The sequence below is a fragment of the Phocoena sinus genome, chromosome 8 (genome assembly GCF_008692025.1).
Source record: "Phocoena sinus isolate mPhoSin1 chromosome 8, mPhoSin1.pri, whole genome shotgun sequence".
Classification (NCBI taxonomy): domain Eukaryota; kingdom Metazoa; phylum Chordata; class Mammalia; order Artiodactyla; family Phocoenidae; genus Phocoena; species Phocoena sinus.
In genome coordinates, this window is record NC_045770.1 from 49,964,057 (window position 1) to 49,987,794 (window position 23,738).

Below are 23,738 nucleotides of genomic sequence, written 5' to 3' on the forward strand. Positions count from 1 at the left end.
TTTTATGGTTCCACACAAATTATAGAATTTTTAATTTTATTTCTGTGAAAAATGTCATTGGAATTTTGATAAGGATAGCATTGAATCTGTATATTGCTTTGTGTATGTATATTTTAACAATATTAATTCTTCCAATCCATGAGCGTTAAATATATTTTCATTTATTTGTGTCTTCTTCAATTTTTTCATTAATGTCTTGTATTTTTTTTTTTTCGTGGTACACGGGCCTCTCACTGTTGTGGCCTCTCCCGTTGCGGAGCACAGGCTCCGGACGCGCAGGCTCAGCAGCCATGGCTCACAGGCCCAGCCACTCCGCGGCATGTGGGATCTTCCTGGACTGGGGCACGAACCTATGTCCCCTGAATCGGCAGGCGGACTCTCAACCACTGCGCCACCAGGGAAACCCAATGTCTTGTATTTTTTAATATGTAGGTCTTTCATGTCTAAAATACCTCCTCCCAGGTATTTTATTTTTTGTTTGTTTGTTTTTTTGTTTTTTTGGTGGTACGCGGGCCTCTCGCTGCTGTGGCCTCTTCTGCTGCGGAGTGCTCCGGATGCGCAGGCTCAGCGGCCATGGCTCACAGGCCCAGCCGCTTCGTGGCACATGGGATCCTCCCGGACCGGGGCACAAACCCATGTCCCCTGCATCGGCAGGCGGACTCCCAACCACTGCACCACCAGGGAAGCCCTATTTTATTCTTTTTGATGTAATTGTAAATGGGATTGTTTTCTTAATTTCTCTTTCTGATAGTTCATTATTAGTATATAGAAACACAGAAGATTTTTGTATGTTGGTTTTGTTTCTTGCAAGTTTACTGAATTCATTGATTTTTCTTAATAAATTCATGAATTTTCTAACAGTTTTTTTTTTTTGGCCACACCACACAGCTTGTGGGATCTTATTTCCCTGACCAGGGATCGAACCCATGCCTCCTGCAGTGCAAGTGTGGAGTCCTAACCATTGGACTGCCAGGGAATTTCCTCTAACAGTTTTTTGATGGAGCCTTTATGGTTTTTTATATATGATATCATGTCATCTGCATATAGAGGTAGTTTTACTTATTCCTTTCAGATTTAGATGCCTTTTATTTCTTTTTCTTACCTAATTGCTCTGGCTAGGACTTCCAATAGTATGTTGAATAAAAGTGGTGAGAGTGGGCATCCTTGTCTTGTTCCTGATCTTAGAGTAAAAGCTTTCAGCTTTTCACTGTGAGTATGATGTTTGCTCTGGGCTTGTCATATACAACCTTTATTATGTTGAAGTATGTCCCCTCTGTACCCAGTTTGTTGAGAGTTTTTATTTTTAATCATAAATAGATGTTGAATTTTGTCAAATACTTCTTTTGCATCTATTAAGATGATCATTTAATTTTTATCCTTTATTTTGTTAATATGGTGGTTCACATTGACTGATTTATTGATGTTGAACCATCCTTGCTTCCCTGGATAAATCCTACTTGATCACGGTGTATGATCCTTTTAGTGTATCATTGAATTCGGTTTGCTAATATTTTGTTGAGGATTTTTGCATCTATGGTCATCAGGGATATTGGCCTGTAATTTTCTTTTCTTGTGGCATTCTTATGTAGTTTTGGTATCAGGGTAATTCTGGCCTTGTAAAATGAACTTGGAAGTGTTCCCTCCTTTTCTATTTTCTTGGAAGAGTTTAGGAAGGATTGATATTAATTCTTCCTTGAATGTTGGTAGAATTCACCTGTGAAACCATCTGGTCCTAGACTCTTGTTTCTTTGAAGGTTTTTGTTTCCTGATTCAATCTCCTTACTAGTATTCAGCCTGTTTGGATTTTCTGTTTCATCATGATTCAGTCTTTTTTTTTGGCTGTACTGCACAGCATGTGAGATCCTAATTCCCCAACCAGGGATTGAACCTGTATCCTCTGCAGTGGAAGTGTGGAGTCTTAACCCCTGGACTGTCGGGGAAGTCCCCCATGATTCAGTCATGATAGGCTGCATGTTTCTAGGAATTTATACATTTCTTCTAGGTTGTTGAATTTGATGACATATAATTGTTTATAGTACTCTGTTATGATCCTTTGTATTTCTGTAGTATCAGAAATACACAGGATCTGTAGTATCTGTAGTATCTCCTCTTTCATTTCTGATTTTATTTATTTGAGTTCTCTCTCTTTTTTTCTTGGTCACTCTGGCTAAAGATTTGCTAATTTTATTTTTCAAAATCCAGGTCTTAGTTTTATTAATTTTTTTTCTATTGCCATGCTCCAGACTGCAGTGTTTCCTGGAGGGGAGCTTTACATGTGTCTGGTGCCCTGGCTTTTATGTCTGGCACCCCAGTTTTTGTGGCTCCCACCCAGGGGACACCCCTTGATCACCTGGCTCTGGTGGCTGGGGGTGGGTGGGTCTTACATTCCTGAGTCCCATGGGACTGTGCTATTGGAGCTCTGGTTCTTGTCAGGCTGCCACCCTCAGGGCACTGCATAGACAGTAGACTGAGGTACACCCCCTAGTCTTTTTGTGAAGGAGACTTCTTTGCTTGTTTGGAGCTTCTGCCTGAGGGGCAGGTTTCAGGTTTAACACGTATTTAGTGGCCTGCAAAGCTGCTCTTAAGGGATGTAGCCCACGGATGCCATCTTGGTGCTTTCCCTCTGCCTTGCTTCAGCTTGCTGATATCACCTAGAAAAGAGCTTATACACTCATCTGGAGCCCTGTTTTTTTGTGACTGCCCAGTGGACACTTCCAGATCACCTGACTCTGGTGGCCAACAGGACTTATGCTTGCAGTCCCACAGCACTGTATATATTTGCATACTTTTAAAAGCTAGTGCTTGAGGGTCTGGCTTCTAGTCATCCTGAATGAAAGGGCTAAGATCCTCCCTTTTGGGATGCTGACAGGTTTTGGCATGTCCTCAACTACTTGGAGTTATTAAAAATGTAATAGGCTGCTTGGATAAGCACAAAGGTTTGAAAGACACCCAAGAGCTAAGGCAGGGTTGAACAACAAGGTTCATCTCCTACACGAGGCCACTCCTTCATGACTGGGAGAGGTGGTTTTTTCTATTATATAGAAACTAACACAGAGAGTCAAACAAAATGAAGAAATAGAGGAATATATTCCAAATGAAAGAACAAGATAAAACCTCAGAAAAAAATCTTAATGAGAGAGATATTAATTTACCTGATAAAGAGTTCAAAGTAATGGTCATAAAGATGCTCACCAAACTGGGGAGCAAGAATGGATGAACACAGAATTTCAGCAAAGAGATGGAAAATATAAAAAAAGTATCACATAGAAGTTACAAAGCTGAAGAATACAATAACTGAAAAAAATTACACTGGAGGGGTTCAACAGCAGATTAGATGAAACAGAAGACAGGATCAGTCAACACAAAGACAGGGCAGTAGGACTTATCCAGTCAGAGCAGCAGAATGAAAAAAAGTGAAAATAGCTTAAGGGACTTATAGACTAACATTTACATCAGGTGGTCTAACATTCACATCATAGGGTTCCCAGAAGGAGAAGAGAGAGAGAAAGGGGCAGAAATCTTATTTGAAGAAATAATAGGTGAAAGCTTCCCTAATCTTCCAGATCCAGGAATCCCAGAGAGTTCCAAATAAGAGGAATCCAAACAGACCCATACCAAGACACATTATAATTAAAATGTCAGAAGTTAAATACAAGGAGAAAATATTAAAAAGCAACAAGAAAAAGCAATTTGTTACAGGCAAGGGAGCTCCCATGACTATGAGCAGATTTTTTAGCAGAAACTTTGCAGGCCAGAAGGGAAGGACACAGTATGTAAGGTGCTGAAAGAAAAAGCCTTTCAACTAAAAATACTCTACCTGGCAGTTATCATTCAGAAGTGAAGGAGAGATAGAGTTTATCAGACAAGCAAAAGCTAAAGGAGTTCATCACCATTAAACCAGCCTTATAAGAAATGTTAAAAGGTACTTCTTTAAACTGAAAAGAAAGGTCACTAAGTAGTAACAAGAACTCATATGAAAGAATAAGTCTCACTGGAAAGGCAAATATATAGTAAAGGTAGTGGATTAATTACTTACAAAACTAGTATGAAGGCCAAAAAAATCAAAGGTAGTAAAAATAACTATGAATACAGTAACTTGTTAAGGATATACAAGAGAAAAAGATGTAGAATGTGACTTCAGAATTATAAAATGGGGGAATAATAATGTTGAGCTTTTCAGTGGGATCAAACTTAAGTTGTTATCAACTTAAAATACACTTTTATCGGTATAAATTGTTATATGTAAGCCCCATGGTAACCACAAAACAAAAACTTATAGTAAATATACAAAAGATAAAGAGAGAGGGATATAAACATACCACTAAAGAAAGTCATCAAGCCACAGAGGAAGAGAGCAAGAGACAAAGAAAGAAAAGAGCTAGAGGAGCTACATAAACAGCCAGAAAACAATGAACAAAATGGCAATAAGCACATATATATTAATAATTACTTTAAATATAAATGGACCGAATTCTCTAATCAACAGACATAGAGTGGTTGAATGAATAAAAAACCAAGACCATCAATATGTTGCCTATAAGAGACTCACTTTAGATGTAAGGACACAAACAGACTGAAAGTGAAGGGATGGAAAATGATATTCCATGCAAATGGAAACCAAAAGAAAGCTGGGATAGCTATACTTATATTAGATAAAATAGACTTTAAAATAAAGACTATAATGATATACAAAAAAGTGTGTTACATAATGATAAGGGAGTCAATTCAACAAGAATATATAACATTTGTAAATATCTTTGTGCCCAACATAGGAGAACCTAAATATGTAAAGCAGATATTAACAGACCTAAAGGGAGAAATAGACAGCAGTACATGAACAGTAGGGGACTTTAATACCCCACTAACATCAATAGATAGATTATCCAGGCAGAAAATCAATAAGGAAACATTGATTTTAAACAGCACGTTAGACTAGATGGACTTAACAGATATTTATAGAACATTCTATCTCAGAGAAACAGAATATACATTCTTCTCAAGTACACATAGAACATTTTCTAAGATAGATCAAATGTTAGGCCACAAACAAGTCTTAGTAAATTTAAGAGGATTGAAATCATATGAAGCATCATTTCCAACCACAGTGGTATGAATCTAGAAATAAATTACACAAAGAAGACTGGAAAATTCACAAATATTTCGAGATAAAGCAACATGCTATTGAACAACCAGTGGGTCAAAGAAGAAATTAAAAGAGAAATTTAAAAACTACCTTGAGACAAATGAAAATGGAAATGTAACATACCAAAATTTATGGGATGCAGCAAAAGCACTTCTGGGAGGGAAGTTCATAGTGATAAATGCCTACCTCAAGAAAAGCCTCTAATAAACAATCTAAATTTACACCTCAAGGAACTAGAAAAAGAACAAGTGAAGCTCCAAGTCAGTAGAAGGAAAGAAATAAAGATTAGAGCAGAAATAAATGAAATATAGACTGTATACTTCAGCTTTAACATCACTATCTAGAGTTCAATATTTGTTTATAAATTTTTTGAGGTAAAATTTACATACAAATTGTGTGTTGTTTGTTGTATAGTCCAGACCCCTATGAAGATAAGAAATATTTTCATAACCTTGAAATTTCCCCATGTCCCTGACTAGTCAGTCCTGCCTTCACTCCCAACCCCAAGTATTACCTGTGACTTTTAGCTCTGATTATAGTCGAGTGTTAGGAGTATTTTGAACTGGAGAGCTGCCTGATATGCTTCTTATAATGTTACAGATGTAGGAGCTTGGTGTAGTTTTTCCAAAAGAAATTTCATAAATTTTGCATTTTCATAAAAATATAGTCATTCATTCAGTAAACATTTAGCTGCCAGATGCCTTGCTAAGTACCAAGGGAGACATTCTGGAATCAAATGAGTGCGGTATCAGCTCTGATAGAAATAAGCACAGGATGAGGAGGCACAAAGAAGGGAGTGATTTAGTTCTCCCTGACTTGAGGGCATAGGCAACAATGGCCTCATAGAGGAGGTGACACTTGAGCTGCGTTGAAGAAGATGAGTTGGTGTTTGCCAGGCAATAGTGGAGTGGGAAAAGGGCATTTCAGTGTGAGCGAAGGCAGTGAGGAGGGAAAGAAGTTGGTGTGGTGGGAATGGTTTTGCTAGGCTGGAGCAAAGGCTGCAGAAGATAAACCTAGAGTGGTAAGTGGGGAGGACTTTGCATACCATGCAAATGACTTTGGTTTATTTCTGTAGTTTGGGGAGTAATTTGAAAGGTTTATTCATTTATGAAGGTGGTTATATGCAATAGATAGAAATCGTCAGGCAATGCCGTTAGATGCTTAAGATTGTTTTATGGTCAAATCAAACTCATATTTCTTCTTTGTTTTATTAAACTGTAATTTTATATTTATATTCGACTCTTCTCCCTTTTATCTCTCTAAAATGACAGGTAGTGTGCCAGTATTTGAAAAATCCCAATGTATCTGATACATGGCTGCTGCAGAATATTTTCCAAGCTCTGAATGTATATTACAATTATTCGGGCCAGGCAAGATGCCTGAATATATCAGAGACAGCAACCAGCAGTCTGGGAGCCCTGGGTTGGAGCTATCAGGTAAGTGTGTATATTTCCCCAAGTGGAACTTACTTTTCACTGATATGGTTGTGCTATAACAGAGAATTTGCAAGATTTTATCACCTGGATCCAAATCTGAGTTCTATTACCATATACTTTGAGACTATGGATAAGTTTCTTCACTCATACATTCATTAAATACCAATTTTTTTATTTTACTGAAGTAAAGTTGATTTACAATGTTGTGTTAATTTCTGCTGTACAGCAAATTGACTCAGTTATACATATATATATTCTTTTTCATATTCTTTCCCATTATGGTTTGTCACAGGACATTGAATATAGTTCCCTGTGCTATAGGGTAGGACCTTGTTGTTTATCTGTCTTATATATACTATATATACTAGTTCAGCTTGGTATTTAATCATCACAAAATATATTCTGAGTACTTACCACAAGTCAGGCACTTTTCTAGGCTCCAGAGACACAAAGGTAAATGAGATACGATCTAATCATCAAATATAGCTTGGTGGAAATGATAGGTAACTAAACTAATGTTACAACAGATCTTGGTAAGTCCTATAAAGGTAGCATTTTATGGACACAGAAAAGAAGGGGGAGTCTAACTTGATTCTGTCTGAGCCTCCATTCATTCCTTCATCTGTACAATGAGACTAGTAATAATAATAGTAATACTTTCCTCCAGAGTTGTTTTGAGGATTAAATATGATAATAGATGTGAAATGAAGCAGTTTGCAAAGAAGAAATGTATAGCCCCAACTTCTGTGACTTCTCAGCTGAGCCTTTCCAGGAATAATGAGAGGTGGTATGGCGTAAAGAACAGGGGCTCTGAAGCCAGACTCCTTGAGTTCAAACCCTGGCTTTACTGCTTACAAGCTGTATGACCTTGGTCAATTTCTTTAACATTTTATGCCTCATCTTCTCACTGGAATCTCTCCTGGTTTGCTTTTTCAGACCTGCACAGAAATGGTCATGCCCTTCTGTTCTAATGGTATTGATGACATGTTCGAACCTCACTCGTGGAACTTTAAGGAATTTTCTGATGACTGTTTTAAACAGTGGGGTGTGAAACCAAGGCCCTCTTGGATCCCTACTATGTATGGAGGCAAAAACATCAGTTCGCACACGAACATCATTTTCAGGTGAATTTTTGCTGATCCAAAGAAAACTTTGGTTGACGGAGACATTTTTAGAATAGCTGAGAAAAGAGAACCAGGAAAATGCTGCACAGTTACAACAATATAGAATACAGCAGTGGTATCCATCATGTTTTTCTACTGCTTGAAAGACAGAGGATGCTGAGAGGTGATATGAATTTTTGCTCTATTACCAGTATGCTTAAAGGCTTAAAAACAACAGCAACAAAGTTAAAATATTAAAAAAATACTCTCCAACACAAAGTGAAGCATCATCTGTTGTTCTCAATTTGTGTTACTATTGTTATCAATGATAATAAAAAAGTTTAATATATATTTAACAAACACTTTTGAAGTGCCCACTCTGTTCTGTCCCAGGCACTGTATGAGGCACTTTAAATAAATTACTTAATTCAATTCTCACAACACCCTTGGAAGCAGTTTTTATAGTCCCTTTTTTACTGAGGAGAAAAGTGAAGGTCACTGTGAGCAGTCACTTGCCAAAACTCATCCAGCTTTGTTTTAGTTACCAAGTGATAAAGTCAGTTTGCAACCTTGGTGTGTCTGACTACAAAACCCATGTTTGTTCTTCTGTTACACTGCTGCACTAGTAGTGTCATATTTGGTATTGGTTCACTTTGGAGTTAATTGAGTAGACTCTATGTGTCTGATTGCAACTTCAAAATTTCCATGTTTTGGCTTGAATATTAGGTTGTTAGTTATTAAAATAGCAACCATTTGATTAAAAATTTCCCCAAATCTATATGGAGATAGTAGAGAGATACCTGTACATATCCCTTAAACTGGACCTATTGTTTAAATTGTAAATGTCATTCTTTTACAAACTCTTTTAAACAGAGTTACATTTGACCTTCTAGACATGGCCAATAGCTTTTAGGAGTGAGGAATGCTGTTTTGACTGAAGGATCACTCTCTGGGTTTAGGCCAGTGGCACTGCCCATTTTGCAAAAGAGCCTCTGTCTTATTGGGTTCATGCTATTTTCTCACTCAGTAGGGTACCTGCCCCCACTATATGGAAAACTTAAAGATTCTTTTTAATTTCCTGAAATTGTTTTCCTTGTCCTCAATAGGAGTCTGCAAAACTATACTTTTCATCTCAACCTTATGAAGTGACAGTTGAGCAAATAAGTATATTTAAGGTATTTAAGGAAACTGCCAAGTTAGGATGTTTGAAATCAGGAAAACACGAAAGGACTGAGAGGACTGAAAAAGGCTTACGTATAAGCCTTGGGTGTCCAAGGTCATCTTGTTGCCTCAGAGGAGGAAGTACTTTGTCATGTTCTTGTTTTTCTTTAGGACCTTACCTCCAAGTAGTATTTGTATGGATTTCTCTAGCATGCCGATGCTGTAAGCTCAAAGCTGAAGTTCAAGTTGAATTGTAAAGTGGAGTCTTTAAATCCTTGTATAAAGGTTTTAATATCTGAGTTTTCGTCAAATACATTATCCTTTTTTATTGGATTCAACCATTACAGATGAGTATTTTAGTGATCCATTTGTCCTTTTATACTGTTTTCCTCAGGGTATCAAAATAACAATCGTCATCATCATCATTATCATCATCATCATCATCGGTGGAAAGGATAGATTTTGTGAAAAAAGGTTGAGGAGTAGAACTGAAGCCAGTAGGTGGAAATTATGGCTCAGTGTTAAAAACTTCTAGCTCAGTGTAAGAAAGGACTTCCTAACAGAGTTGTGCAAAGGCAGAATGAGCTGTCTTAAATTACTTAAGCTCTTTGACCCTCAGTTTTCTCTTCTGTAAAATCACCCACAGAGTTGTTGTGATGCTTAAAAAATTTAACCTAGTGAAGTACTTGGCCCAGACCTAGCAAATATATATGCTCAAAAAATGTACGTTGAATGAATAAATGGAAGTATACTCTCAGCCTGTACTTTACCTTCTAGCCAACAGGGGACTTATCTGTCCCTGAATGTCCTTTCCTTCCCCTTTTTTCTTTTTCCTAAGGCTCGGGCATCCTCCAAGAAACCTTCCCTGACACCTCCAGGGAGGTTAGGTTTCCCCCACACACTTAGCTCCACTAAGGCCTGTGACTATCCCTTAGCGCCCTGTGTGGAAATTATCTGTTTGTGTTTCTATCTGCCCCATGAGACTGTAAACTTCTCAAAGACAGAGACTTTGTCTTAATCATCTCTGTGCCTTTAGCACCTGCTACAGTGACTGGCACAGAGTGAATGCCTAATATGTTTGATAAGGATGAGGAATGATATAAAGCTCAGAAAGGCTTCAGAGGCATGTGAAAGTTTAAAGGCAGAACTATATGAAAATGCTGGTTTATCTTTGTGCAGTGGCAAGACTACTTTTAAAAAGAAATCTTTTCCCATATGCTGCTAGGTGTGAAGAATTCAATGTAAAACTTAAGTTATTTAAAAATTCAAAATTCTACTGCTTTTCTGAAGAAAGCATATTCTGAAAGTAAAAGAGCAGCTTTAGGTGTGTCTGTTCTGTCTACTTAGTGACCATCAGCTAGAAAACATTACTGGTTGATGAGTAAGAAAATGTCCAAGGAACCATGTGGAAAGTGTATTTTATGTTCATGCTTCTCTCAAGTCACCTCACACAAATCCAACTGTGACTGCTTTTCTAGTTAGAAAATTCAGTCTGTTTTTAATGGTTGGATTAGAGATTTGCCAGTTAAGAGCTTGGGCTTTGAAGTCAGGGAGACCTGGGTGCCATTCTGCTTCTACCCTGAATTAGCTGCGTGACCTCAGGCAAATTGCCAATTTTTATGCGTTAGAAATAATGACTACCTGCCAGAGTTACTTTGAGGAATAGATAGATTATCATAGAAGTGAGCACTGTGAGGGCAGAGGTTTTGTCTGTTCATGGTTAAGTCACCTGTACCCAGTCAGTACCTGACACATAGTAGGCACTCAGTAAATGTGTTGAATGAATGAGGATTTAATAGTAGCTATTAATAGTTCCATTTCAGCAATTTTCTTATTCCACAGTGGTTTTGTTAGAAGGATTTATTTTTTCCCCAACTCCAGTTGGTAAGAAATTATCTTACAAATGGTCATTTTCAGTTATTTAAATATAAATTCAAAAAGGAGTCTCTGAGAAGCTGGTTACTTTAACATCATTTCTCAGGCAAATTAATTGTTGCCAGCAATTAAGTGAGGCTCACTGTTGGGAATTTTATCCAGGCATCTAGATTCTCTCATGAAAGCCAGTATTTTTTTTTCCTGTAAATTTCCCAGTGACTGGTTTAGCTTTCACATGTCTAGAACCAAGAAATTCAAGTCCATGTGCATCTTAGGTCTCTCAGCAACTCCAAACACTGTTGCTAAGCCACTAGGCTGATTCAGATGACCTTTTAAATCAAATGCAGTTTGCTTATTATGTGGCTGTTGGGATAGCTTTTTTGTTTTGCAAATAATGGAGAGTTTCCTATCTGGGTTGGTCCTGTCAAATTGCAATAATGATAAAGGCCATTTGTTCACTTAAGAGAATCCAACTCCTTGTGTAGTTTACTTTAAAAATTTATCTCATAGTTGAAAACTAAGGCTCCTATTTTGCATGTGAGTTTTTCCTCTTGTTTTTAACAAAACCCGCCAAAAAAAGTACATTTTTGGAGTGATTTTTTTTCCCCAAGAACGATGTTGTTAAGTTGCAATTGAATTAATTTTTTTAAGAAGAAAAATGTGGTTAAAAGTGTGGTGAGGGTAGAACAGGGGTCTTAAACTTGTATTTCAGATACACATGTATTTAACATACCTAAATGCTTATTTCTTTTTTAATTTGTACATTTACCTACAAAATTGATTGCATTAGTTTTCTGACCAGATTTCTGTGAGAAATGCTATTGCATCCCTTTTCATTATTCATTTACCTCTCAGAAGTATTAACACTTCTTATGCTTACAGAATATGATAATAACTATAATAATGCTGCACATTCATGTGTTTTATAGTTTATACCTTATTTCCACATATATTATTCAACTTGGGCCTCACAATATCTCTGTGAGTGAGGGGCATTATCTTTAAAAAAATTATTTTTGGTAATACACATGAGAATTGAGGTTCAGAGGGGTCAGGTGACTTACCCAAAGTCATGTGACTTACTAGGGTATAAAACTTAGGTCTGCTGACTTAGTTCATTGTTTCTTGCCAGTATTACACATAGCTGAAGGTCAGTCTCTCTATATTTATATGAATCACTTAGGTGAACTCTGCTTTCCCATGTGAAAAGTACTGAAGTGACTTACATGTTCCTAAACTTGCATGTGTGTATTTATAGATCTCTTTTGTGTAGGGCATCTGATGTAAGGCCACAAATAACTACATACATTCTTTTTTCATTCATTCGGTAAATATTTGTATGGCTCCTACTGTGTGCCAGGTGCTGAAGATACAGTAATAAAACAGACAAAAAGCCCTGCCCTTGGGGAGTTCTAGTTTGAGAGATGGATAATGAACAAGATAGCACTTATAAGCATGTTAAAAGGAGATAAACGCTAAGGGAAAAAAAAATAAATAAGGGGAAGAGGGTTATGAAATCTTGGTGGGGGTGGGGAGAAGTTTGAAGTTTTAGATGAGGTGACTAAGGAAGACCTCACCAAGGGGTGACTTTTCTTTTTGTGTTTTTGTTTTTTTGGGGTTTTTTTGCGGTATGCGGGCCTCTCACTGCAGTGGCCTCTACCGTTGCAGAGCACAGGCTCCGGACGCGCAGGCCCAGTGGCCATGGCTCATGGGCCCAGCAGCTCCGTGGCATGTGGGATCCTCCCGGACCAGGGCATGAACCCATGTCCCCTGCATCGGCAGGCGGACTCCCAACCACTGTGCCACCAGGGAAGCCCAGGGGTGACTTTTGAATAGTGATGTGGAGGAAGGAGCTAGCTAGCCACGAGTTCGGTGGGCTAAGAATACTCCAAGCAGAGAGGTAAGCAGAGGCAAAGGCCTTGAGAGGTAAATGTCCCAGCATGTTCTCCTCCAGGTACAGTGAGAAAGTCAGTGTGGCTGGAGTGGAGTTAAGGAGGGAGAGAGTAGCAGGAGATGAAATCAGAGAGGCAGCAAGGGCCCAGATCATTTAGAGACTTGTAGGTCCTGCATGTTTGGTTTTTACTCTGAAGGAAATGGGAAAACTTGGAGTGTTTTAAGCAGAGGAGTGACAGAATCTGATTCAGATTTTAACAGCATCAAATTGGTTGCTGTATTGATAATAGATTGCAGGGAGACAAGAGTAGAAGCAGGAAGATCAGTTAAAAGGCTCTTCAGCTGGGTTTCCCTGGTGGCGCAGTGGTTGAGAGTCCGCCTGCCGATGCAGGGGACACGGGTTTGTGCCCCGGTCTGGGAAGATCCCACATGCCGCGGAGCGACTAGGCCCATGAGCCATGGCCGCTGAGCCTGCTCATCCGGAGCCTGTGCTCCGCAAAGGGAGAGGCCACAACAGTGAGAGGCCCACGTACTGCAAAAAAAAAAAAAAAAAAAGGCTCTTCAGGCTAGAGATAAGGGTGACTTAGACCAGAGCAGTGGCAGTGGGGTGGTGAGAAGAGTTCAAATTCTGGGTATATTTGAATTTATAGCTGACAGGATTTGTCAACAGATTAGATATGAAAGACAGATTGAAAAGTAACAAGTTTTTGGCCCAGCAACTGGAAAGATAAGGTTGCCATTGACAGAGGTTGGGAAGATAGTCGCAGGGCTGGTTGGGAGTTGGAGAGTATAAAGAGCTCTGTTTTGGACCTGAAAGCTTGAGATGTCTCGTTAGACTGCCATGTAAAAATGTCAAGTATATAATTGAATATTGGTCCTGAAGTTTAGGGGAAAGGTCCTGGCTAAAGATACTATTTGATAGTCATTTGTGTATAGATCGTACTTATAGATGATAGGGTTTTTCTTAAATGATTATGCAAATTATGGAAATAATTTCGTATGTCTGATAATATGACCTTGAAGATTTGTTATTTCAGGCTTTGTAACAATATCAGCAAAATAGAATGTGCATTAAACAAATGTCAGAACACACATTAAAATGTTCTGTAAGTGATTTCAAGTGATTTATAGATAGACATACCAAGAGGTGCTGTACAGGGAAAAGTGACCTAATACCTACCATGGGCCAGGTACTTAAATCCAGCTGTTTCAGCCCCTGTTATATCCTGAGGAATCTAAGCTTCCATGAGATTAGGAAGATGAGAGGCAGGCCTGGGACTGGAACCCAGGTGTGTCTGATCCCGAAGTTTGTGCTCTTCTTACTCTGCACCACACAAGCCAAGATGGTATGCGCTGTTGATTTCCAACAGCAATCATGTGTCCATGAAATGCAATGTGTAGTATAAAATGAGCGTTGGAATAGGCTTACAAGATCTGAGTTTGTATCTCAGAGGCTTGATTTGAGTAAGCCTTCTAACTTCACTAGGCATTAGTTTTCTCATCTCTAAGAGTTGTAATTAAACCTATCTCAATGGTTGATATAATGTGAGGTCAAATATGAAAGGCTTTGTAAACTTTAAACCAGTCAGAAATTGACAAACTGATCTTAAAATTCATCTAAAAATGCAAGGGACCCAGAATAGCTAAATCAATCTTGAAAAGGAAGAACAAATTTGAAGAACTCATACTTCCGGATTTCAAACTTTGTATAAAGCTACCGTAATCAATACAGTGTGATACTGGCATAAACATAGACATATAGATCAGTGGAAGAGAATTGACAGTCTAGAAGTCAGCCCTTATCTGTGTGGTTAATTGATTTTTGACAAGAATGCTAAGACAATTCATTGAGGAAAGAATAGTTTTTTTTTAAGAAATGATGCTGGGAAAACTGGATATTCACAGGCAAAAGAATAAAGCTGGATCCCTATTTCATACTATACAAAAAAATTAACTCAAAATGGATCAAATGATTTAATTGATAATGCAATTTAAAATTGAGCAAGGATCTGAGTAGACATTTTTTTCAAAAAAGATATACAAAAGGCCAATCAGCACATGAAAAAAATTCTCAATACCATCAGTCATTTGGGAAATGCAAATCAAGACCACAATGAGATTCCATTTCACACCCACATAGGATGACTATAATCAAAAAGACACTTAATAAATGTTGGTGAGGATACAGAGAATTTAGAACCCTCAGATGTAGTTTGTGGGAGTATAAAATAGAGCAGTCACTTTGGGAAACAGTTTGGCAGTTCATCAAAAGGTTAAGTCATTATATATCCCAGAAATTCCATTCCTAGTTATATACCCAAAAGAAATGAAAATATTCATCCATGTAAAAACTTGTACACAAATGTTCATTGGAGTAATATTCATAATAGCCAAAAAGTGGAAACAACACAAATGTGCATCTGATGAATGGATAAATAAATGTGGCATATCCATATACAATAGAATATTTTTGGCAATAAAAAGGAAAAATGTACTGATACGTGCTACAACATGGATGAAACGAAAATATGTCAAAGCGAAAGAAGCCAATCACAGAAAATACCCATTATATAATTCCATTTATATGAGATGTCCAAAATAGGCAAATCTATAGAGATAGAAAGTAGATTAGTGGTTGCCTGGGGCTGAGAGTGAGGGGAAGTAGTAGAGGGAAATGGGGATTTGACTGCCAGTGAGTATAGGTTTCTCTTGGGGGTGATGAAAATGTTCTAAAATTGATCGTGATGATGGTTACACATCTCTGAATACACTAAAAACCATTGAATTTGTACGATATAAGTGTCCCTTTTGTGGGAGATGAATTATAGCTCAACAAAGCTGTTAACAAATATTATTAGGGATGCTGTCTGTGTTTGTATTGGCTTTTTTTTCAGCTAAACTAAATATCCTGTTTCAATAACTGATCCTGTTTATATCATTCTGAAATGTGTTGTGTGAACCAGCCAGGACTAATAACCTAATAGCATTTCCTTAATTTTAAAGCTAATGTAAAATGAGTATCTTGAGTAATGCCCAAAAGTTCTGATTCTAGATTCAGAGCAGTTTTTTCAGTCCTACCGCCCTATTTCCCAAAGTACTATACTAAGAGGGACATTTTTTTAAAAAAATGGTTTGTTTTTTTAAAGAGCCCTAGAGATAATTAACATTTTTAAATATGGAAAATTTTCTTTATCACTTTGGTATTTGGGTCTTAGGAAAGAAGGAGACTGGCTTTAATTGAAGGACTCCTATGTGCCTGACACTTATTAAACATATCCACATGTAGAATCTGATTTAACCCTTGAAGCAACCTTATGAGGTAGGCTTTGTTAACTCTACTTTACAGATAAGGAGACTGAGTCAGGTAACTTGTGTAAGGTCATACAGCTTTTGAGTGATGAAGCCAGGATTGGAATTCAGTCTTCTAAATTCCAAGTCCCAGTACAATCTAGGTTGATTCATGGGGCATCACCTTCAGTCTTCTCTGGTCCTATTTCTGTACCTGCTTGCAGAAATATTGTCAAACTCCAGGATAAAGCACCTTTCTATATGACAGATTAAATCCTCAGATCAAATCCCCCAGGTTATAAGCTTATAATTTTAGGTGTTATGCATATAGTAGGTTTCTCCTATCTTATATTTGTATAGATATAAAAAACTAATAATCTGTTTTTTTTTTTTTCTTTCCCTCACTTAGCAATGGTGAAATAGACCCATGGTCAGGAGGTGGAGTAACTAAGGATATTACAGACACCTTACTTGCGATCGTCATCCCAGAGGGAGCGCATCATCTAGATCTTCGAGCCAACAATGCCTTTGATCCCGTCACTGTGCTATTAGCCCGCTCCTTGGAAGTGAGACACATGAAGCAGTGGATCAAAGATTTCTATGCAAGTCTAAGAAAGATGCACTGAGTAACGTTTGATCATTTTCAGTTTCTTCTTTTAAGTTCATTCCACCCACACTTCCATTCACTTTGGTTTTCTGTACATAATTACTTTCCCTTGTTTATTAGATTTGGTGTGGTGAAGGTTGAGATAGAAGAGAACGTGATGGTGGTGATAGCAGCCATCCAATGACCTGAGTCCTTGCCATCTTTGTGCCACCTCCAGGAAGAATCTCTTCATGACAGCTTTCCCACACCATCAGTGGCCTTGATAACTAGAGCAGAGTATTGACTGCCTTTCACAAGAGGGGGGAGTCACTTCCTTGGTTTCTCTGAAAGCAGGGATTTATTGGTTTCGAAGTTGAAGTCTCTTTGGCCCATTTGTCACTAGCCCCTCGTCTACTTTCCCAAAAGGAAAAGCAGAAGATGGATAAAAATGATGTAATTGCAGCTGGTAGGAAGGATATCCAGTGCCAAACCAGGAAATGGGAACCATTTCTTTTGTGCTTGATTTAATGACTTTGAACTGTGCTGTAAATAAAGAATAGGGCTGGACCTTATACCTGTGTGTTGCTTCTGAAGCTCACTCCAGCTGTTGGGAATGCTGTGTGCACTGGGCTTGGCTGTTTTTGTAAAGTCCTTTAATTTTCTCTCTTCTATTTGGCAGCTTTTCTTAGTTCTGGGATATTTGCCACCATGGTACTGCCAGTAAGAAATCTGGCCTTTTTCTGCTCCATTTCTCTTTGTTTCTGAGGTCAGTTTTGTGGTAGTTTGGTCAGGTTTTGCCAGTTTAGGAAAATGACTCTGTTTTCCTTTTCTTTTTACATCTGAGCAGGTTATATTCTGTGGTTACTGATGATACTTCATTAAGAAGCCTTTAAAAACTGATGAATCAGCTATTCAGAAGGTAAAATATAATTATGTTCAGCATTTTGGTTTTTTAATTTTATTTTCTGGTGATTGTTATGCTGTCATTAAAGCCAGAAGTGTCAGGACACTAAGAGGCAGGTGCACAAGAACTTTTCTGTATGGCTTCCAAAAGACAAGCTGACTAATTCATGCAGGCAGCATATTTGACATTAATAAATGGCTGAGCCGTTCCTATTTCCAAGGGGTTGGCTTCTTTCAAGCAGTTCTTACACTGAGACCTTTCTTCAGAAGAGCTTTTCTAGGATAACAAATAGGGTTGGATCAAAACCTTTCAGGGACAGAGAGACTAACAGTTTCTACTCTGTTGAAAGATTTCTTTTCCCTTGTTTCCTTTTATTTTCTCTCAGTTTTTTTTTTCACTCTGCCTTGGGAACATTTTCTGCTTTTTAAAAACTGTATCTTGAGCTTGAGTATTTCTAAAGCACTTATTTTTTTTTATAAGATGCAGATATAATGTTCATTCTTGGGTGGGAGACTGAAATATTCCCCTTACTTTCCCTGGCATCTGGGAGATACAGAAAAATCTTTGTCTGGTTTCGGAAGCCTTCACTTCTCATTGTGATAAGTTGTCCATCAAAGCATTTGGTCACTATTTTCATTTCAGCATCAGAGAAAAGTCTGCTGGGGTGGGAATTTAAGGGTCAAGACAATACTAATTTTTATTCTTTGTCAACTAAGAAGTTATATAATGCAGGGTTTATGGGCTTAATGGAGAATATTCTTACTATTTAGGCTATATTGATTTTAGGATATTTTCATTGAAACCTTTTTTACTTAAAATCTTTAAAATACTTTGCCACTTCACTTAATATTGATTGTTTGGATGAGTTGCATTTTTGTGAAGAGAAAAGTTGTCAAAAAATGACTTTTTTATGTACATGTTTTTTCTATGTACATTTCATGACAGATAGCAACCTTAACTAAAGTTGGCCTAATTATAATATGCTAAAATTTAATTTTAAATTGAAAAATAATTGAAGCATCAAATAAGCCTTATTTAAAGCATCCCTCTAATTATTAGATGATGCTTTTGAAGACCAGGAAAGAGAGACACAGAGAGTTGAAGTGTTTTTTATTCTGTGTCTTTGTTACTCTAACTACCTAGAGTCAATGGGCAGAACTAAAGAAATTTAGAGATCTTTCTTAAGGGATCTGTAGAGTCAAGAGATTATCCAGAGGAGCCAATGTCTAGTCTAGTGTATTAGAGAGTTCTGAAGGCAACTCTGATGTCATCCAGTTCAACCACATCATTCATAGGTGATGGCATTGTGGCCCACAGAGAAGGGACTTGTCTAAGGCCTCACAGCTCATTTTTAGCAGAACCCAGCTTTGCATCCAGGTTTGTTTGTTGTTGTTGTTTTGTTGCTTTCACTTTATTGGTGTAGCTTAAATCTTTGTTTGAATTCAAGCAACAAAACCTCATTAAACCAACTTAAGCAAAAGAGGGAATTTATTGAAGCTATGTAGTAATAGCTACGGGACTTGGGTAACGAGGAATTGTGAAAGAATGGAATTAGGGTCTAGAAAGTCATTAAAAGTCAAGACTGCTACTTTCTCTCGCTTACAGCAGAGGTCACCAGTTGTCAACCAGTGCATACGATTTGCTTCTCTTATTTGTAGTTTGGTTAGCAGTCTAAAGTGTGCATGTGCATCAGAATTACCCGAGGGGCTTGTTAAAACATTGATTGTTGAGCCCCATCCCAGAGTTTGTAATAATATGTCTTGGGGTGGATCCTGAGAAGTTGCATTTTTAACAAGTTTACAGATGACGCTGGGGAATCACACCTTGAGCACCACTAGTTAAGAGAATTCTGCATTTGAATTTCCTCAGACAAGGCATGTGCCTTCAGTTCTCCTCACTCCTGTTGTCCTACCTGATCCCATTTGAGTAGAGGAGCCCTGCCGAACGCTTCCTTTCCCATGGCTGCTTCATCTCTGCAGATCAGTTTCCTCTTCTCTGCTCACAAAAGGCCTGTGACGACTTCCCAGAATGGTGTCCTCAGGCCCCTGAGGCTGCACCATCTCGCAAGCCCACAACTCTCAGATGGTTAGGGAGGGATAAAATCATAAACGCATGGCTTCAGAGACACACTATTTAGGATGAGGGTGGAGGAAGAGTATCTCAAGCAATTCAGTGTATATCTATCAAACAGTGTTTCTTGGAACATAGATGTCCAACAAAATGCCAATGACTTATGTAATAGAAAGATCCATAGTTAAGCAAGGTTGGAAAATGATGGGTTAAAGTTAAGTAGTTTTTTTTTTTAATCTGTAAATATGCAGTGTGACTTTCTGAAATGGTGATCAAGAATACAACTTTTGGGTTTCCCTGGTCGCGCAGTGGTTGGGAGTCCGCCTGCCGATGCAGGGGATACGGGTTCGTGTCCCGGTCCGGGAGGATCCCACGTGCCGCGGAGTGGCTGGGCCCGTGAGCCATGGCCGCTGAGCCTGCGCGTCCGGAGCCTGTGCTCTGCAACGGGAGGGGCCACGACAGTGAGAGGCCTGCGTACCGCAAAAAAAAAAAAAAAGAATACAACTTTTGCTTACAGAAATGCTCTTACTTACAGAGCATTTACAAGGCATAAGATGTTGTTCTGGAACCTGGAAGATACAATGGTGAAAAAGCAAACACAGTGTCTCTACTAATGAGGTTTACATTCCAGTGGGAGGAAGGCACGAAATGTCAAATTATACAGACAGAGGGTGCAATTATAAGTGTTATGAAGAGTGGTGTTATTAGGAAATTTAGCAGGGAATAGTCTGAGCTGGTCTGTGGGAGCAAGAGAATGCTGTTCTGAGAGGTGATGTTTTAGGTTATCTAAACGGTAAATGGGGGCTATGCTAGAAGAGGAGTGGAGAAAACGGCATGTGCAAAAGCCCTGAGTGTCGTATACTCAAGGAACTGAAAGAAGGCCTCTGTGTGGGACAGAAGATGACCACATGACCACAGAGAAAGTGACATAAGATGAATCTGGAGACCTGGGCAGGGAGGAAGCTCATTCAAGTAGACCATGATAAGGAGTCTTTATAAGGAATGAGAAACCGTCGACTGTCCTTATTCAGGGGAGTGACATGGACAGATTTTCATTAAAAAGATCACTCTGGCTATAAATTGGAGAGTGTATTGGAGCGGGTAAGCATGTAATATAGGAGGCCACAGTTGCAGTTGTCCAAGTAAGAGAAAGAGAGCTTTGACTAGGGTGGTAGAAGTGGAAATGAGAAGTGGATGAATTTGAGAGAGATTTGGTAAGGAATGCCAGTGGGATTTGGTGATGAGTTTTATATGAGATATGAGTTGGGCAGGAGGTGTCAAGGTTGATGATTTCTGACTTGTGTGCTTGGGTAGATGGTGGTGCCATAAACTGGAAAGAAAGCCCCACTGGGTGACCAGGTTTGGCAGGAAGATTATGAGTTCAGTTTTGTCATGCTGAGTTTTATATACTTTTGAAATAACCAAGTGGAGCTAGCCGTCAAGTAGGACTGTTGGATGTAAAGATCTGTAACCCAGTCTGGGCTGGAGATCCATGGTCAATAGATGGTAATCAAAGCATGGGATGTGAGCTCAAGGAACTAGTGTTCAGGAAATATACTTCAGGAGCTGCTACTATACTGTACTTACCACAATACATTCTTAAGAAGACCCCAAACATCCTAATTCTCCTACAACTGTAGTACATTTGACTCCACTGAGCCAACCCATCACTTGATCCCTGGTACAGCCTTTGCTAAAATTGGGATCTACCTCTCTGCACTCATTTCCTGTTCTTACTGCTGCCTTTGACTTTCCTAATAACCTGCACTTCAAACACAAAAATTTCTGTTATTCTAAAATACTGTTCCTGGGCTTCCCTGGTGGCGCAGTGGTTAAGAATCCGCCTGCCACTGCAGAGGACACAGGTTCAAGCCCTGGTCTGGGAAGATCCCACATGCTGCGGAGCAACTAAGCCTGTGCACCACAACTACTGAGCTTGCGCTCTGGAGCCTGCAATCCACAACTACTGAAGCCCGCGTGCCACAGCTGCTGAAGCCCGCAGGTCTAGAGCCTGTGCTCCACAACAAGAGAAGCCACTGCAATGAGAAACCCACGCACTGCAACGAAGAGTAGACCCCGCTCGCCACAACTAAAGAAAGCCCGTGCACAGCACTGAAGACCCAACACAGCCAAAAATAAATAAAATAAAAAATTAATTTATTTATTTTAAAAAATAAAATAAAATACTGCTTCTCTGTCTGATTCCCTTCTTATCACTACCCTCCAATGTGTTTTCACTGGCAAACTTCTTTGCATCCTTCAAAGCCCAGACCAACTTGATTACCTATCTGAGAGCAGGGACTATGCCTTACTTCTTCTAGTAATCAGCATCTAGTAATGGCATGGCGCTGGGCAGCTGGTCTCAGTAGGCCCTCGGTAAATTTATACGAATGGATACTTTCCAGGGTGGAAAGGCCAAGATTTCTGTCCATCTCTATAGCCAAGGATCTTTCACAGCTCTGATGTGCTCACATGACCTCCTGCCCTGGGCTCCCCTGGATTTTGGAAAGTACTTCCTGCCCTGGGCTTCCCTGGGTCTCCAAGTACTCAAAACCTCTAAAACTTGGACCCACTGATTTCCCCTCACTTCAACTACTCATGCCCCAGCCTCCCTCTCCTACTCCATCAGCCTGGCACTTTTTATCAAGGGAGCTGAATATAACTCTGCCTTGATGTTAGGTGGGAATAGAACACTGACTAGAAATAGCCATTCAGGTGGATAGATTTCTCTGGAGCCACTTTTCAATGCAAGGGGGTGAAGGAAAGGGCTGGTTCTAACAGATTTTGCTACCTAATAGTGGAGACACATACAGTTGCAGAGCTGAAAAGCAGTCTTGGGATCATTTAGTTCTACATGTGTGTTTAACATGGCTAACGTCTTTAATAAGAAACCCACGGGCTTCCCTGGTGGTGCAGTGGTTGAGAATCTGCCTGCTAATGCAGGGGACACGGGTTCGAGTCCTGGTCTGGGGGGATCCCACGTGCCGCGGAGCGGCTGGGCCCGTGAGCCACAACTACTGAGCCTGCGCGTCTGGAGCCTGTGCTCTGCAACAAGAGAGGCCGCGATAGTGAGAGGCCCGCGCACCGCGATGAAGAGTGGCCCCCGCTTGCCACAACTAGAGAAAGCCCTCACACAGAAATGAAGACCCAACACAGCAAAAATAAATAAATAAAATTAATAAATTCCTATCCCAACGTCTTCTTAAAAAGAAACCCAGGCCTGGAATGTGAAAGTTACTTGCCCAAGGTCATACAGCTCGTGTGTTTATTTATTATTTATTTTAAGATTTTTGTCACACCTGGTTCTGAAAGGATTTCAGGTGATCTAAAGATATACAGTAAGCACAGCATAAGTGGGACAGAAGAGATTTAAAAGGGATAGCGATGTAAAATTTATCTAGGAATGCAAATCATAAAGCAGCATTTATCAGTTTCCACAGAATGCTAGTAAGGCCAGATGTAAGTGGGTGTTACATAAAAAAGAGGTACATGATCAAACTGTTTGAATATGGTTAAAATAAATTTAAACAGATTATCTTTACTACAGAATCTCTCAAAACTTTGATATGCCACGTTCATTGTGAAATCAACAAGAATGTGACATTTCCCAAACTTATTTGATCTCGAACCCCTTTTTCAACAACATTTAAGAACTAATGCTTTGCCAAACACACACTGGGAAATGCTGCCCTGGAATTCTAGACATTTCCTGATGATAGAGGCCAAGAAAATTTGGCTCTAAGCTTTTTATCAGCCATCTACAAAGAGGAAAACAAAGTCAAACAGTTCACACTGTACTTAAGATCAGTCAGCCTGGAGAGTCCCAGGCAGGAACTTCCTGAAAGAGCCTCAAAGTGGAAAAATGTAATATAATGAATAAGATTTTCAATTTCTCTATACATATTGCTAAATTTCACTGTATTCATTCTTATATGACCTTTCAGTATAAAGGAAAGTCATAACACCAAAGTATAATGATTAAACTGTAATGAGCTAATGAAATATACTACTGGTATGTATATATATTTGGTGTGTGTGTGTATTTGCTGATCTGACTTAATCTAGAAATATATGGATTTTATAGTGTCTGGAGGAACACTCTCAGTCAAAATTTTTCTGAATAGATGTTCGTTGGCCAGTTTAAATGTCATTGTAGATAGTTGAATAAGGGGAAGAATGATGTTTTGTAACACAAATGAAGTAGTTTGAAAAACTGCTTCTGAATCTACTCAGACATTTGTATCTACTGTTACCCTACTTGGCTCACAGATGAACTATG

General features: G+C 38.9%; 1 protein-coding gene across 9 annotated transcripts in view; it reads left to right on the top strand.

Annotated features, from left to right (window-relative positions):
* The window catches only part of PRCP (prolylcarboxypeptidase), a 72,060-nt gene extending 54,712 nt beyond the window's left edge, over window positions 1-17,348 (top strand). For 4 of the 9 annotated variants that reach the window (XM_032640962.1, XM_032640965.1, XM_032640963.1 and 1 more), the window contains 3 exons: window positions 6,415-6,579; window positions 7,516-7,703; window positions 16,309-17,057. In XM_032640962.1, the coding sequence (XP_032496853.1) occupies window positions 6,415-6,579; window positions 7,516-7,703; window positions 16,309-16,525 (570 nt within the window). In that variant the 3' untranslated portion in view covers window positions 16,526-17,057. Of the gene's footprint in view, window positions 1-6,414; window positions 6,580-7,515; window positions 7,704-16,308; window positions 17,058-17,332 lie in introns of those variants that run through there. The other 5 variants (XM_032640966.1, XM_032640968.1, XM_032640969.1 and 2 more) reach the window with 3 other exon arrangements.
* Window positions 17,349-23,738: the final 6,390 nt, after the last annotated feature.